We start from the raw sequence: 14,220 nt of genomic DNA on the forward strand, positions 1-14,220 counted from the left end.
ACCCTTTTTTTCTGTTATATGTTGTTTGTGGTAGGCAGAATAATGTGTTGATCTTCCTCCCTGATCCCCTGCACCTCACAGATGTCCTGACCCTAATCCCCAGAACCTGTAAATATGTTAGGACTTTGCAGATGTGATTAAGGTTATGAGCTTTGATATGGGGTGATTATCCTGGATTATCCGGATAGGCCCAATCTAATCACTTTAAGTCCTTCAAAGTGGAGAACCTTTCCTGAGTGTGGGGTTGTGGTCAGAGAGAGATGTGACTACAGAAGAAGGGTCAGAGAGAAGTAATGTTCCTGGGTTTGAGGATGGAAGGAGGCTATGAACCAAGGAATGTGGATGGCCTCCAGGAGCTGGAAAAGACAAGGCAACTGATTCTCTTCCATAGACTCCTGAAAAGAATGCAACGCTGCCAGCACTTTGATTTTAGCCCAGTGAAGTCCTTTGGACTTCAAACTCACAGAACTACAAATTTGTGTTGTTTTAAGTCACTAAGTTTTTGGTATTTTATTATGGCAGCAATCGAAAACTGGTATGTGTGTGCTGTACATTTTTCCTCCATTTGTTACTTTTTTTTTACTTTATTATTTATGTATTTTTGCTATGTGAGAATGTGTTTTATATTGTTGAATTTATCCTTTTGTTTTTTAATGGCCTCTGGATCTTAGGCCTTTCCTATTACGAGATTATTTAAAATTTTACCATATTTTATTCTAATACTTTTATCTCATCATTAACTCTAGTATTAATGTTGGCTCCTTATCTTCTGCATTCTGGTCTCTATTGACAATGAATACTTTTATTTATAGTTCAGCTATTCTGACATAGACCTAGAGAACTTCAAGTGATGACATCATAGCATCAGTGCTGGTGGTTAAGATGTCAGAGGGAATGGACAGTAGTGGTGCCAGAAGGCAGGGGACATACAGAGTTGTTAGAGTTATATGCTATTTTGGCAGGTTGCTTTTTTATCCTCAAGAAGATTTTCCCTCATCTTGTGTGTTAGTTTTCTATTGCTACTATAACAAACTAGTACAAATTTAGTGGCTTAAAATAACACAGATTTATTATATTGTACCCTGAAGGTCAGAAGTCCAAATGGATCTCACTGGGCTAAAATCAAGGTACTGGTAGGGCTACATTCTTTCTGGAGGATCTAGGGAAGAATCTGTTTCCCTTGCCTTTTCCAGCTTCTGTAGAGGCCTTACATTCCTCATCTCATTACCGCTTTTTCCATCTTCAAAGCCAAGCAGTGTAGCATCTTCAAATCTCTCTGAGTCTGACCTTTTCTGCCTCCCTCTTCTACTTTAATTCATCTTATATTGGTTTTAGTTTCATTTTATGAATATTACTTTAACATATTTTGTTCCCTTGGAAGTGTAATAATTTTATGGTTTACTTAAGAGGATGATGTAACTTCACTTAACCAGCTTTCAGGTAACTCATTTGTAAGGAAATATCATCTTAAATCTTTAAATTGTAGGATCTAAAAATCTATTGCAGAGCAGCTTTGCCCTCTAGACCAAATATTCTTAATCTCAGGTTTATGAACCTCTTAGAAGGGACTGTGAATCCTAAAAATTGTATTCAAATGTGAATTGTTAGCCATTTATGTATTTTCTTCAGGGGAGATACTCTGTAGCTTTAATTAAAATTTCAGTAGCATCAGTGATTACCCTGGCCCCCCAATTTAAGAACCATTACTATACAAAATAAACAAAATGACTTGTACAACTCGGACTTTTTCTCAGATCTGTTTTCCTAAGTTTGTATATGTTTCTAATTGCCTTTTGGTCATTTATAATGTTATAGCTGACTGTTCTTAAACTTAACATTACCAAAACACTTTCCTTAGTCTTTCTCTCCTTTTCTCTTTGTTCCTCTCTCTTTTCTTCCTCTCTACTGTCCCATCCTACCCCACCTCTGACTCCATGCTGAGAGCAGTTTCATTCTAAGGTCTTAAGCATTTATTTGTAACTTTTTTCTTTTAGCTTTCTGCTAGAGATTGCTAATTAGGCCCTCATATCTTACCTTTTTTCCTTTAGTAATAGTGTCCCCAATTTTTAGATGAGCACATGGTCACCTGGAAATACAGACTGTATTTCCTAGCTTCCCTTACAGATAGGTGTGGTACTGTGATAATGTGATATAAACAGAAGTGTCTATATAAATATCTATATTTATTAAGATATTTTTTATGTAAAATTTATTAGAATAACTTCCTAAGTAATCTCTGCCCACAGTCTCTCCTTGTTATAAATTTTTATGTACTTTCAAGCTGTGTGAATCTTTATTAAATACCTTTTGGTAGGAAACTTTTTAGATAAGTGCATAAATGATATATATTGGCAACATCATTGTAGTAATTTGGCATTTTTTTGTGAAAATGTAATTGAGCACTGTTTGAGGTGAGGTTAAATATATCAGTGAAGTTAAAAAAAAAAAAGAGAGAGACATCTGGAAGTTTTAAAAAATAGAAGGGTAGGAAAGTTTAGAAGTTGAGTTAAACTTAGGAATGGGATGGGGAAGTTTTCTGGTACAAATCCATGCTAGAACAGGATGGGCCCTCGATACAAAAAGAAACTAACGAAGGTAGGTCTCAGTTCACCAATACTATGCAGAAGCTATGAAGACCTGGTTGCCGTGCCAGGGGAACAGAGAATCATATGTAGCTGAGAAGCAAAGACCAAATTTGATTTAACTTCTGGACAGTGGAAAAGGACTAGTGTGTGCTATAAATCAGTAAATACATGAATACTTGCTCTGCCAGACATGGGTGATTTTAGGGGCTTTCTTACTTTCACAGAAAATAAAGCATTCTGTTTGCTGAAATGACTTTAAAAAGAAAAAAAAAAGGTTTTATCTCTTAATAGGATGTAAAAGGTTTAAAATAGGTACCTATGAGATCTTACAAAAAGTCACTAGCACAAATCATAAAGGAAAAGAAATCCATGTGACTATGGTAAAATAAAAACTTTCTTCTTCAAAAGACGACATTAAAAAATAAAATAAGCCAGAGATTGGAAGAAGATAATTATAATTCACATAACTGGCAAAGGATTAGTATCTATAATATAAAGAATTTATGCAGATCAATAGAAGAAAGACAACCCAGTTGAAAATTAGGGATAGTGTAGAAAGAATGAAGAGAGCAAGAAGGCAGTTGGGTAGATATATAATAGGCCTGGTAATAACAGAGCAAGAGGATTCTTCAGGGAAGAAAAGAGACTAAAAAAGAAGGCCATTTTTAGGCCAAGGACACTTTGCATATTAGTTAAAACTGTTAGGGCTTGTATACCCTTAATTTGTTAAGAAATATTTTTGCCGGTGTGCAAATTCAAAAATGCAACCATAATGTACATGTATCTACAAAGTGCAATAAAGTATAACTTGAGAGTTATTCTGGATAACTACTGGAGTACTTCCATTGGTTTCAAAAGAAACTTCATGGATCAGTATAACTGAGGCAAAATTTTATCTTCGTGTTTGGTCCTCTTCTTTTGCCTTTAACTTTATTGAAATATCAGTTGAACGTTCTAGAAAATAAAGCTCATGGTGACTATTAAGAATTTTAGATAATTTAGAACACCAGCTTTGTAGTTGCAATCCCATCAACAAGTCCTCCTGGCTGTTCTTCCAAAATAGTAAACCCAAGTTAGTTCATTCCTCTTGTATGCATTATTATTATCACGTTGGTCCAATCCAACGTTACCTCTAACCTGGACTTCTACATTAGTTAGTTGGCTGATTTCGCTACTCTGGCAGAAAGGATATGTTTGATATAGTTGTTCAAATAAGATCAGAGATTAGCTGTTGAGATACAATGTAGATTTTTGAATAAAATAAAGGAAACCAAGCAACATTTTACAATAAGAGCCTCTTCATTTCATTAGAATGAAATCTAAGCTGAAAAAGTGGTTATTATGTGTAGTCCACTAGCAAAGGGAAGAATAGAGCTTTAGTTTGAACTATTTTAGAGAAAGATACTAAAGAACTAATTGTTGTCAGAGTTGACTTTTTAGATAAATCAGTGGGAACAAGTGCCTTTCAACTAAATATTTTAAAGAAGCTTAAGAGTGAAATTGCTGAGTTTTTGGCAGTAAAGTAAGTTATCATAATAAATGGCTGTTGTCTCAGAAACTAATAGTTTACAAATATGATGCCTAGAGAGAGTAAAAATTCAAGAGATTGTTAAATTTTAATTCCATGATGGCAAGTATTATTTTTCACATTTACTAGAATGGGCTTCTCTTGTTTACAGGATCAGGAAAAAAAATTATTATTATTTTAAATAGAAGAATACGATTTGGTTCCTTGCTCTTAAGTCAATTTTGTTTAAGGAGGGGATGACAAGTACAAATTTTGTTATGCTGCAAGGCAAAGTATGACAAAGTTTGTAAGAGCTGCCATTGGTCTTTGGGAATAGTTGCATGTTTTAGACAAAAGAGTTACTGCTTTTATTTGGGAGTAGAAGACATTTGAAGGTAAGGGGGTTATGAGATTAAAAGCACAGGTGAAAAGCTTAACTTTGGCAAGAAGGAAGGTCTGTTAAAAAAAAAAAAAAACCAAACACTTATTGAACAACTTGAAAAATTTTGTGGTTAAATGTTCTCGTCTTAGATCTTGAAGTTGAAAGCTGAGTTGTTAAATTATAAGCTAATGAAGGCTGTGGTAGGGAGAATACACATAAGCTTCTGGAATACTTTAAAGCTTGAAAGATCAGCTGGAATAGATAAGGGAAACAGTTATGTATTTGGTATAGTTGGTATAAGTATTAATTATAAAATAATTTTTGAAGAAACTGAGAAATGAAGGGAAAATACCTAATTTCACCATCCTAAAATAACCACTAGGGTTTTATATATATTTTTAATAATCTTACTTATGCACATTTTTATATTTTTAAAATATAAAGTATGCCGAAGAAGCATTATACAAATTGTAAATGAGAATTAGTAAGATTCAAAGATGATAAAAATCTCTGTGCCCTAACGAGGATAACTACTTTCACACTCTGAAGTCAAAATATACTCTGAGCTTCTGAACTGGGTGAGTTAATTCCTTGGGTCTTCCAAGTCTTGTAGAATCTAGTATAAAATTCTTAAATTTCCCAATTTACTACATAATTAGATGAGAAGGAAGAGTCAGGATCCTATAGTAAAATAAAACTTAAATGAGTATGGAAACTTGGATTTTGGTTTTGACGCAGGGAACTTCACTGAACTTCAAATTTGTTGAGCTTTAAATGCATAAGTTCAGTTCACAAGCATTTAATCTGAACCTAATATGTCTAAGTTGTGTGCTATGCTTCTGGGACATCCTTAGACTTAAATTCTTGGTAAACCAAGTGACCTTTGTCTAGTATTTTTTTATTATTTATTTATTTTTTTATTTTTATTTTTATTTTTATTGATTGATTGATTGATTGATTGTGAGGAAGATCAGCCCTGAGCTAACATCCATGCCAATCCTCCTCTTTTTGCTGAGGAAGACCAGCTCTGAGCTAACATCTATTGCCAATCCTCCTCCTTTTTTTCCCCACGGCCCCAGTAGATAGTTGCATGTCATAGTTGCACATCCTTCTGGTTGCTGTATGTGGGATGCCGCCTCAGCATGGCCAGACAAGTGGTGGGTCGGTGCGCACCCGGGATTCAAACCCGGGCAGCCAGTAGCAGAGCGTGCGCACTTAACCGCTAAGCCACGGGGCCGGCCCCTGTCTAATATTGATTCTATCCTTCCAAGCTGGTTCCTAGTGTAATAAGTTTCTCTGGCTTCTTGGGATGCATGTCATGTTTATTTATAGTAGAGATACTTGTTCCAGCCCATCCCAGGAGGAGGATTCCAATTTGATATGTATGTCAGCCCAATGTTTATGCACCCACACCTCCTCTGACCAGTTCTCTGAGTTGAAGATTGATGAGAATTGGGCTCAGACAAGAATGAGAGCCTCTGCATAACTGAATAATAAAAAGCTTAGACATAATGGTAGCCTATAAAGCTAAAGACTTTAAAAGCTTCAATATAAAGAAGAATTTTGACCCCAATATTAGAGAATTATGGTTGACCATGTAAATTTTATTTTTTCCCAGGTCCTACCTGGCTTTGAATTACCAAGATGACCACTACTTCAATTTTAAATTCTTTGTTGTAGTAATAATTAATACTTATATAGTGTTCATTATGTATCAGGCATTGTTTACATTTGTTAAAGGTGGGTACTATATGTTTCTCAAGGACACACAGCTGGTAAGTTGTCAAGCCAGGATCCAGCTTATGAAAATTTGACTTTAGACTCCTCACTCAACCACAACACACTGAAGCTCTAAAAGGATACAGCTCTCTGACAAAAGACTTGTGTCAGGAATATATAAAGAACTTCTAAAAAGTAATAATAAAAGACACATAATAAAAAATGATCAAAAGACTTTAAAAGAAGAAGGCATATCACTAGCCAGTAAACAATGAAAAGATGCTCAACATGATGAGTGATTGGGGAAATGGATGTTAAAACCACAGTGGATTACCACTGTAGCTTCACTACAATGAGTAAAATTTGAAAGTCTGAAAACACCAAATGTTGGCAAGGATGTGGAGCAATTGAAACTATCATACATTATTGTTGGGAATGTATAATGGTACTACCATTTTGGAAAACAGTTTGTTTTTATTTTAAAGATTTTATTTATTTATTTATTTTTTCCCCTCTAAAGCCCCAGTAGATAGTTGTGTGTCAAGCTGCACATCCTTCTAGTTGCTGTATGTGGGACGCGGCCTCAGCATGGCCGGAGAAGCGGTGCGTCGGTGCACGCCCGGGATCCGAACCCGGGCCGCCAGCAGCCGAGCGCACGCACTTAACTGCTAAGCCACAGGGCCGGCCCTGTTAGTTTTTTATATAGTACCCTGTAACCCATCGGTTCCATTCCTAGGTAGTTATCTAAGAGAAATGAAAACGTGTACGAAAAGACTTGTACAAGAGTGTTTATAACAGCTCTGTTCATAATAGCCAACAACTAGGAACAATCCAAATGCCAATCAGTGTAAGAAAGAACGAGTGAATGGTGACAGTTTATTCAGTGAGAGGGCTACGTAGCAGTAAAAAAGAATGAACTACTAATACAGTAGTGTAATGAGTGAAAGAAGTCAGACCAAAAGGGTACAAGTGGTGATTCTGTTTGATTTCATTTATATGATGGGCCATAACAGACAAAACTAGTGTATATGTTAGAAATCAAAACAGTGATTACCCGGTTGATGGGAAGGAGGCTTATGGGAATTTTCTGGAGTCATGAAAATGTTCTGTATCTTGACTATCATGTTGATTACAGATGTGTACATTTGTCAGACTTTGTTGAATTTTATAAAATTCAAAAAACATAAAATTTAAATATATATTATAATCTTAACATATATTTAAGATTAATATATGTTATGTATAACGTATACCTCAAAATAAAAAGTAAAGTAAAAAAAAAAGCAAGGAGATTTCAAATAAGCACTGACAACAGAAAGGACAACTGGCAATGTAACACTTAGAACATGCAGAGACACTAAGCACAGAACTGTTACATAGAACCTTAACTGATATTCATAATAACCAAGACAAGTTTAGGTTATATTCAGTATAATTTTCTAAGAAGTCAGAAAGGTATATTACTTTTAGAAAGGATTTCATTAATAATTTTTATATTAAAAGTTTTAGAACCAAAATGCTTACATGTTAGTTATCTAGAACAATAGTATATGAAACACATTTCTTATATTTTATGTAAAGAACAGTTTTGGTTAATATTGGGAAATGATTCTGAATGGAACTAGAATGTAGTCTCTCTTAAGAATAGTCTGCCAAAGAGAAGGCATGAAAGGTTTCTATAGACCAATTTGCTTGATAAGTTATTGAAACAGAACATTTATCTTTATATGATTTGTGTAATTTAGATTCCCAGTTGTTAGAAGAAATCAAAAATGTGGGATCTGAGCTAACCATGTTTGTTTCAACATTTTCTTTATAATATATTCCATAAATGTTAGAAACTTAGAGATGTCACAATTAAATATGCTCAAATACAGCAATAATTTTTCCTGGTTATATTGCAGCAGGTGGATATATATATAGACAAGTTTGATGGTGGCCTGTATGTATCGTTCAACATATGGTTCACTTGTCTCTGGGGTCCTTCATAACTTGTTCCATGGCAGTCAGATGTGCTTGAACTACTCAAATGATGAATTGAAATAAGATCTGTATGTAGTCTTTTATTTTGAGGTCAGTCTTCAAAATAAAGGTTAACCTTTTAAGTTTGTGGTTTTTGACCTCTTTCAAGTAGGTTACTTTCTGTGGACTGTCATGGAAGTGATAAACATTTTATTTAGTTACCACACATTAACTAGTGTGGTCTTTGGTTTCTCAAAGAAGACTGACAGCTTGGCTGTTTTTTGTTCATGGAAAAGCTAATTTCTAATCTTTGCATCTATTTTAGTAATAGTTATGCACGAGTGCGAGCTGTGGTGATGACCCGGGATGACTCAAGTGGTGGATGGTTACCACTTGGAGGGAGTGGACTAAGCTGCGTCACTGTCTTCAAAGTCCCTCACCAGGAAGAGAATGGCTGTGCTGACTTTTTTATCCGTGGAGAGCGACTCAGGGACAAAATGGTAATGAATAATGCATCTATTGCTATAATTTTAAGGTTCTATAGAGTAAATTATTTCTTTAAAATTATGATTAGTGTACCATCATTGATGAGAATTATTTTTGCCCGGGATAAATAATTATGTTTCTGTGGTTCTTTTAATGTTAAAGACAGTGAAATATGCGTGTTTCTTCGCAGTTGGGACTAACATTAATGTACATGTGTTAGATGGGAGCTCACGAGTTAAGAATAGTTTTTACAGTTTCAAATGGTTGAAAAAAATCAGAGTAATAATTTTATGACACATGAATATTTTATGAAAATCAAATTTCACTGTCCATAAAATAAAGTTTTATTGGAACAAAACGAAGCTCATTCATTTACATTTTGTCTTTGGCTGCTGTCACCCTATGATGACAGAGTTGAATAGTTGCAACAGAGGCTGTAAATACCTGGTCCCTTACAGAAAAATTTTGCTAGCTCCTACGCTAGATTCTTGTGTTCTCGGATTCCTTCTTTCATTCCTATTAATCTAGTTATTCTAGGCTCGTAAGACTACCTGGTGGTCAGCATAATTTTTAACACTATTATCTTCCACCCACGTGACTGTTTTCTTACATGTATATATTTTAAAATTTGAATCTAACCTTTGATAATGTTAGATATTTACTCTCTGTTAATCAGTGTGTAAAATGCTTTCTCCTTCTTTGTTTTATTTGTGAGCCAAAAACAACTCTAATCGTATCTGAAAAAGCTGACTAATGTTAGTGTCATTCCTGCATCAAGCAAAAGGAGAGCATACACTTAGAAGCAAAATGAGAATAAAGTGCCAAAAATTCTAAGACTCTTGAAAATAACTAGAATTCCTTGTAATTATATATTTGTGGATGGTCTGAGCCCATTTAGCATCTATAATGTTATTTCTGTTGAAAACGTGTTTTAAGTTCCAAACAGTTTTTTCATACATGAACATTTTGAATAAGCCTACTTTTAATTTTGGTTCTTGGTTTCTGGATATTTTTTACTACTGAATTACTTGAGTAAGCTAGAAAGTGGCCTAACTTGTCTGTGCCCCAGTTTCTACCTCAGGTAACAGCGAGTTATCCTATATCATCTTGAAAGCCTTCCGACTCTAGTTTTGTGTGAGTTTATGACTCACTCCTGACAGTGTATCTCAGTTAACCGAAGTGTGGTTTTAGGATTGTAGGACACCCCAGTTGAAGTCAGAAATGTATATAATAAATTTAACGTGTCTTCTCTGAACGTTTGAATATTTAAAGGTGGTTCTGGCCTTGGGTAAGATGGTCGCTGTCGTGTACTAATGCTTATTTAAAATAAGGCTTGTAGACTTCTAAGAAAGAGCCTGTGGTGACCTGTTCTACTAGGTAATATTTTAAAAGTAGTACTTTAAAGAGTGTTTATAAGTCAGAATACTTGTAACAATAGTGAAGAAGAAAGGTGGCTTTTCTCAAGGGTAAAAGAAGCGCTGTAGTAGAAGACTTTTCCAGCCTTTGATTTCCAATTACTCGTATTAAAAATGTCTTGTTACACTTCCCAAAGGGTTATATTTCACTCCTTTTTTATAAAGGAACACAAATAAAGAGCAATCTGACCGGGATTTTTTCAGGAAGGCAGCATTTTGTGTAATTGGGTCAGTACTCATTCATTCATTCATTTATTTGTTGGTTCATTCAGAGTGATCAGAAATTATTTCCTATGATACTTATCTATAACTCTCTTGTTTTTATGATACTTCTGAAGGTAGGGTTTATTTCCCAGGTTACCCTTTTGATACTCCAAATTAGAGCTGCCCAAGCTGTGTGCTGTGAGTAGGTAAAAGTGGTTGAGCCTCCAGGCTTTTTGCCTCTTAACGCTAGCAGCTCCTCCTCTTTCCTGGTTGCATTATAAATGTTTTTTCGAAGTATGCCTGAGGAAAAAGTTGGAAAGCACTGCTCAACATAATTGGCTTTCATACTTTATTGATGATTGAGGAGGAATTCAAAAGAACACCCAGCTTTGGTGGTATAGCCTAAGATAATGAAAGTACTACCTTTCTCCCAGACACTTAGGGATGGATGGAATGGTCTTTGACAAGGAGGGATTCTCAGAGCCACCGTTCTTGATCTGTATGAGTTGTATCCTTCATTTCCTTATAAATCTTTATAGCCTTGATTTTTTTCCTTTAATTCTTTGATACAAGTTAGTGTTATCTTGGATCACATATTTTTTTTCAAATGCTAAATACAATTTAACTGTTAATTTGTATAGATAATCTTTACTATAGAGCTCCACATTCCCCATGGTAGAAACTTTCTCTTTTGCATTCATTTTTTTGTTAGATATAGTGGTTCTTCTCTGTTTGTATGACACTTCTATTTTATAGGCCAACATTTTGTCAAAGTGTTTACCATATCTATAGGTTTTATTATTTGACCATTTTTAGCTGAATTTTGTGTGATACTAAATTTAAAACACTGAATTATAATACACCTTTAGAGATTTTTTAAACACCTGAATAAACCGTCAATAATGACATTAAAATTTTGCTAAAATATTTACTACTCAACACAATTTTTAATTACCATGGGGGATCTAAAATAGCTATTCTTAAGTTTATGTAGTAGATAATAAAATAATGTGAATTTACTAATTTAATTAAAATAATGTGACTTTACTAATTTAATTAAAATTATCATACTTTTTAAAGCATATTATATACTAAGAGATGACAAAAAATGGAGTAGGCTACCTAGATACAGTAGGACTCTTAAAAAATCTGGATTACTTAAATGTTCTGTGAAAACAAGAAAAAAGCACTGTGCTGTGTTATAAGGTAGATATTGTAAACTTAGAGTGACAAAAGGTAATATTGAAATGAAAGGCAAAACAAACATTTCAAGTTTAGGAAGTTGCCAAAGAGATTAAGGAATTTTTTTTTTCAGAGTAATGAGTAATTAGATTGTGGTTAAAAAGTAGTTTATGAAAATTAAAATACCTTAAGATAATAGTTGTGTTGTTTAACAAGACACATTTTTACGGTGGGATTTCTTTCCTGATTTTAGAGCCTAAAACAAATTTAGAGTATTTGTTTTCTAGGAGGAATAATAAAGTAATTATAATATAGCAGTAGCTTTATTAAAAATGAGACTCACCTTCTTTCCACAATGGGAAACCTTAAAAGACCAGGGAAACATCTTTCTGCCTTGGATTGAACTTTAAAAGTACAGAACAACAATTTCCTGCTTAGCTTTTCCCACTGTGCCTCTGTGAATTATTTCATTGTGAAACCTCAGTCCTTCTACAGAACACTTCCTCCACTAAAAACTAATTGCATTAACTGGCTTTTCCCTTAGGATTCAGCAGTTCTGTCTTTTGAAAGATAGTGGTTCTCCTATTCACGGTAATTTCACAGCGTTAGGGAAAAAAGTGGGAGTGGGAGTAGAGATGGTGTCAGCATTTTTATTGTTTTTTATTCCCCTTACAGAGTATTTCTGTATCACCCTTTATTGACACCCTGTACCATTCAGATCAGCATCCTCTAGCTTTTCTTTTCGTTTAGTGACCCTAGCAATTCCTTCCTATAGCCAGCTTTTCCACATCTGAGCCTCAACGTCATTGTTGGCTACTTTTCTTTGCACAGTCTTGACCTCCTGGTCTTCATTTCAGTGGTCTACTTTGCTGAATCTGGTTGTTACCCAGAACTGTTCCATTTGAGGAATTTTACAATTTCCTGTCATTTCTCTTACTCCTTTTTTCTTGCTCTGCGTTTTCATGCTTACTGTGTTACCTTGTGCCTCTGATTTTCTCCCAATTTCACTAGATTCCTTCTGGCTTCAGTTTCTTTTTTTATTATTTTCTTTTTTAATCCAATCTAAATTTTTCTTGTCAATCATTTAAACCACTCTCTCATTCATATTTCAGTAGATAATATGTTGCTGAGTTTTTACCTTACCTTATACTAAGGAAACTTCATTGAATCTTATTAAAAGGGAATATTATATTTTTAAAAGTGAGTCTTTCATGGAACAAATATTTATTGAGCAGCTACTGTGTGCTAGACACTGTTTTAGGCACTGGGGATATTTAAATGAACAAAGAAATCTCAATTCTTAAGGATATAATACTCTCTGGTGATGCACAAAGAAATACTACAGCAAATAAGTAAAATGAATAATATGCTAGACAGTCCTAGGTGCTAAGGGGAAGAACAAATCAGAAAAGGAGTATAGGGAGTTTTTTGTGGGGAGGTTGGTAAGAATTTTAGGTAGAATAACCAAGGAAGGCCTTACTGAGAAGGTAGGTAACATTTGAGTAAAGGTTTCTAATATGAATAAAGCCTTATATTCTAGTTTATATGTTCAGATTTTCAAATCTTGAGTAAAGTAGAAAAAAAATCTGTGTTCTTGGTTAAATTCTTATGCTACACTATATATAAGATCTTGGACTTCTTGTGGATTTGGTGAATGGTATCAAAATGTGCATCAGTAGTAGTCATAAACCTAGCTATCAGTGATTCCTCTTTATTCAAGTGAGTCTTTAATCTTGATGCTGTTTCATCCTTTTCATCGCTACCCTCTCTTATCTTGCCTGTATTACTGCAGATAAGGCTTCTCATATTTTTTCATGGCCTAGTTTTACCTAACTCTCCCTAGCTTCTATATTGCTTGCCATACTTGAACTTTCTAAAGCTTGAGTCTAATATTCCTTTAACAGTTCCCCAAAATTTCCTAGAGACAACTCCATCTCCTTATGTCAACCCAAAAAACTTTTATAATTTGACCCTTACTTCCTTTGTCTTTAATCTGTCTGCCTGTTTCCCAAAGGCAATCACTTCCATGATGTCGCCTCACTGAGTTCAACTCATGGTTCACCAGAAGCGTGTATTGAACTTAGGGAAATGCCCTCCCCTCTTTTACATTAACTAAATAACTATAAAGATAGGATTTTAAGACTATGTGGAGTAGAGAATATAGACAGCTTACTAGTCCTGAGGAAATGATAATGGCAGAAACAATTGCCTTTATATTGTCACAGGTAAGTAAGTGACAGATGGAAAAAATAGGAAAATTGAGTTAGAGAAAGCATCACGGGCAAACCAGTTTTGCTGTGAAGGATTGGAATTGGAAGAAATGCTAATAATAATTACATTCATCTAGTCCGAAATTACTTGTTCATTCTAGGGTCAATCCATTTAAAAAATAATAAATTGTACTATTAATAAGTTTTCTCTACAACCATGAATTTTGTGACTTTCTCCTGGCAGTTGTGTTACAATACAACACTTAATGCTTTAATATTGCTAGTATTCCTCAAGGAGAAAAAACCTGCCTGTTAGCATTTCTGTTCTCTTTCTTTTGGAGCCATGTGATAGCTGTTTCCTGAAAATTAAGATTTAGAATATATCCCATATTACCTTCCTGGCTGCTTTTATTTCCTCTTTTCAGAAAACTTCGGCTTAACACTTACTTCAGCACTCTCCTTACTGACTACACTACACTTCCTCTTTATTATTCAATTGTTTGTTTAAAACTAACATCATTCCATTCTTTAGTTATTGATTTTTATCCTGGTTGATCTAGTCTGTCAG

General features: G+C 34.4%; 1 protein-coding gene across 1 annotated transcript in view; it reads left to right on the forward strand.

Annotated features, from left to right (window-relative positions):
* The window catches only part of SPRED1 (sprouty related EVH1 domain containing 1), a 121,933-nt gene that overhangs the window by 48,989 nt on the left and 58,724 nt on the right, over nucleotides 1-14,220 (forward strand). The window contains exon 2 of the mRNA XM_058541190.1: nucleotides 8,481-8,655. Coding sequence (XP_058397173.1) covers nucleotides 8,481-8,655 — 175 coding nt within the window. The remainder of the gene's footprint in view (nucleotides 1-8,480; nucleotides 8,656-14,220) is intronic.

Source organism: Diceros bicornis, chromosome 5 (assembly GCF_020826845.1).
Source record: "Diceros bicornis minor isolate mBicDic1 chromosome 5, mDicBic1.mat.cur, whole genome shotgun sequence".
Lineage (NCBI taxonomy): Eukaryota > Metazoa > Chordata > Mammalia > Perissodactyla > Rhinocerotidae > Diceros > Diceros bicornis.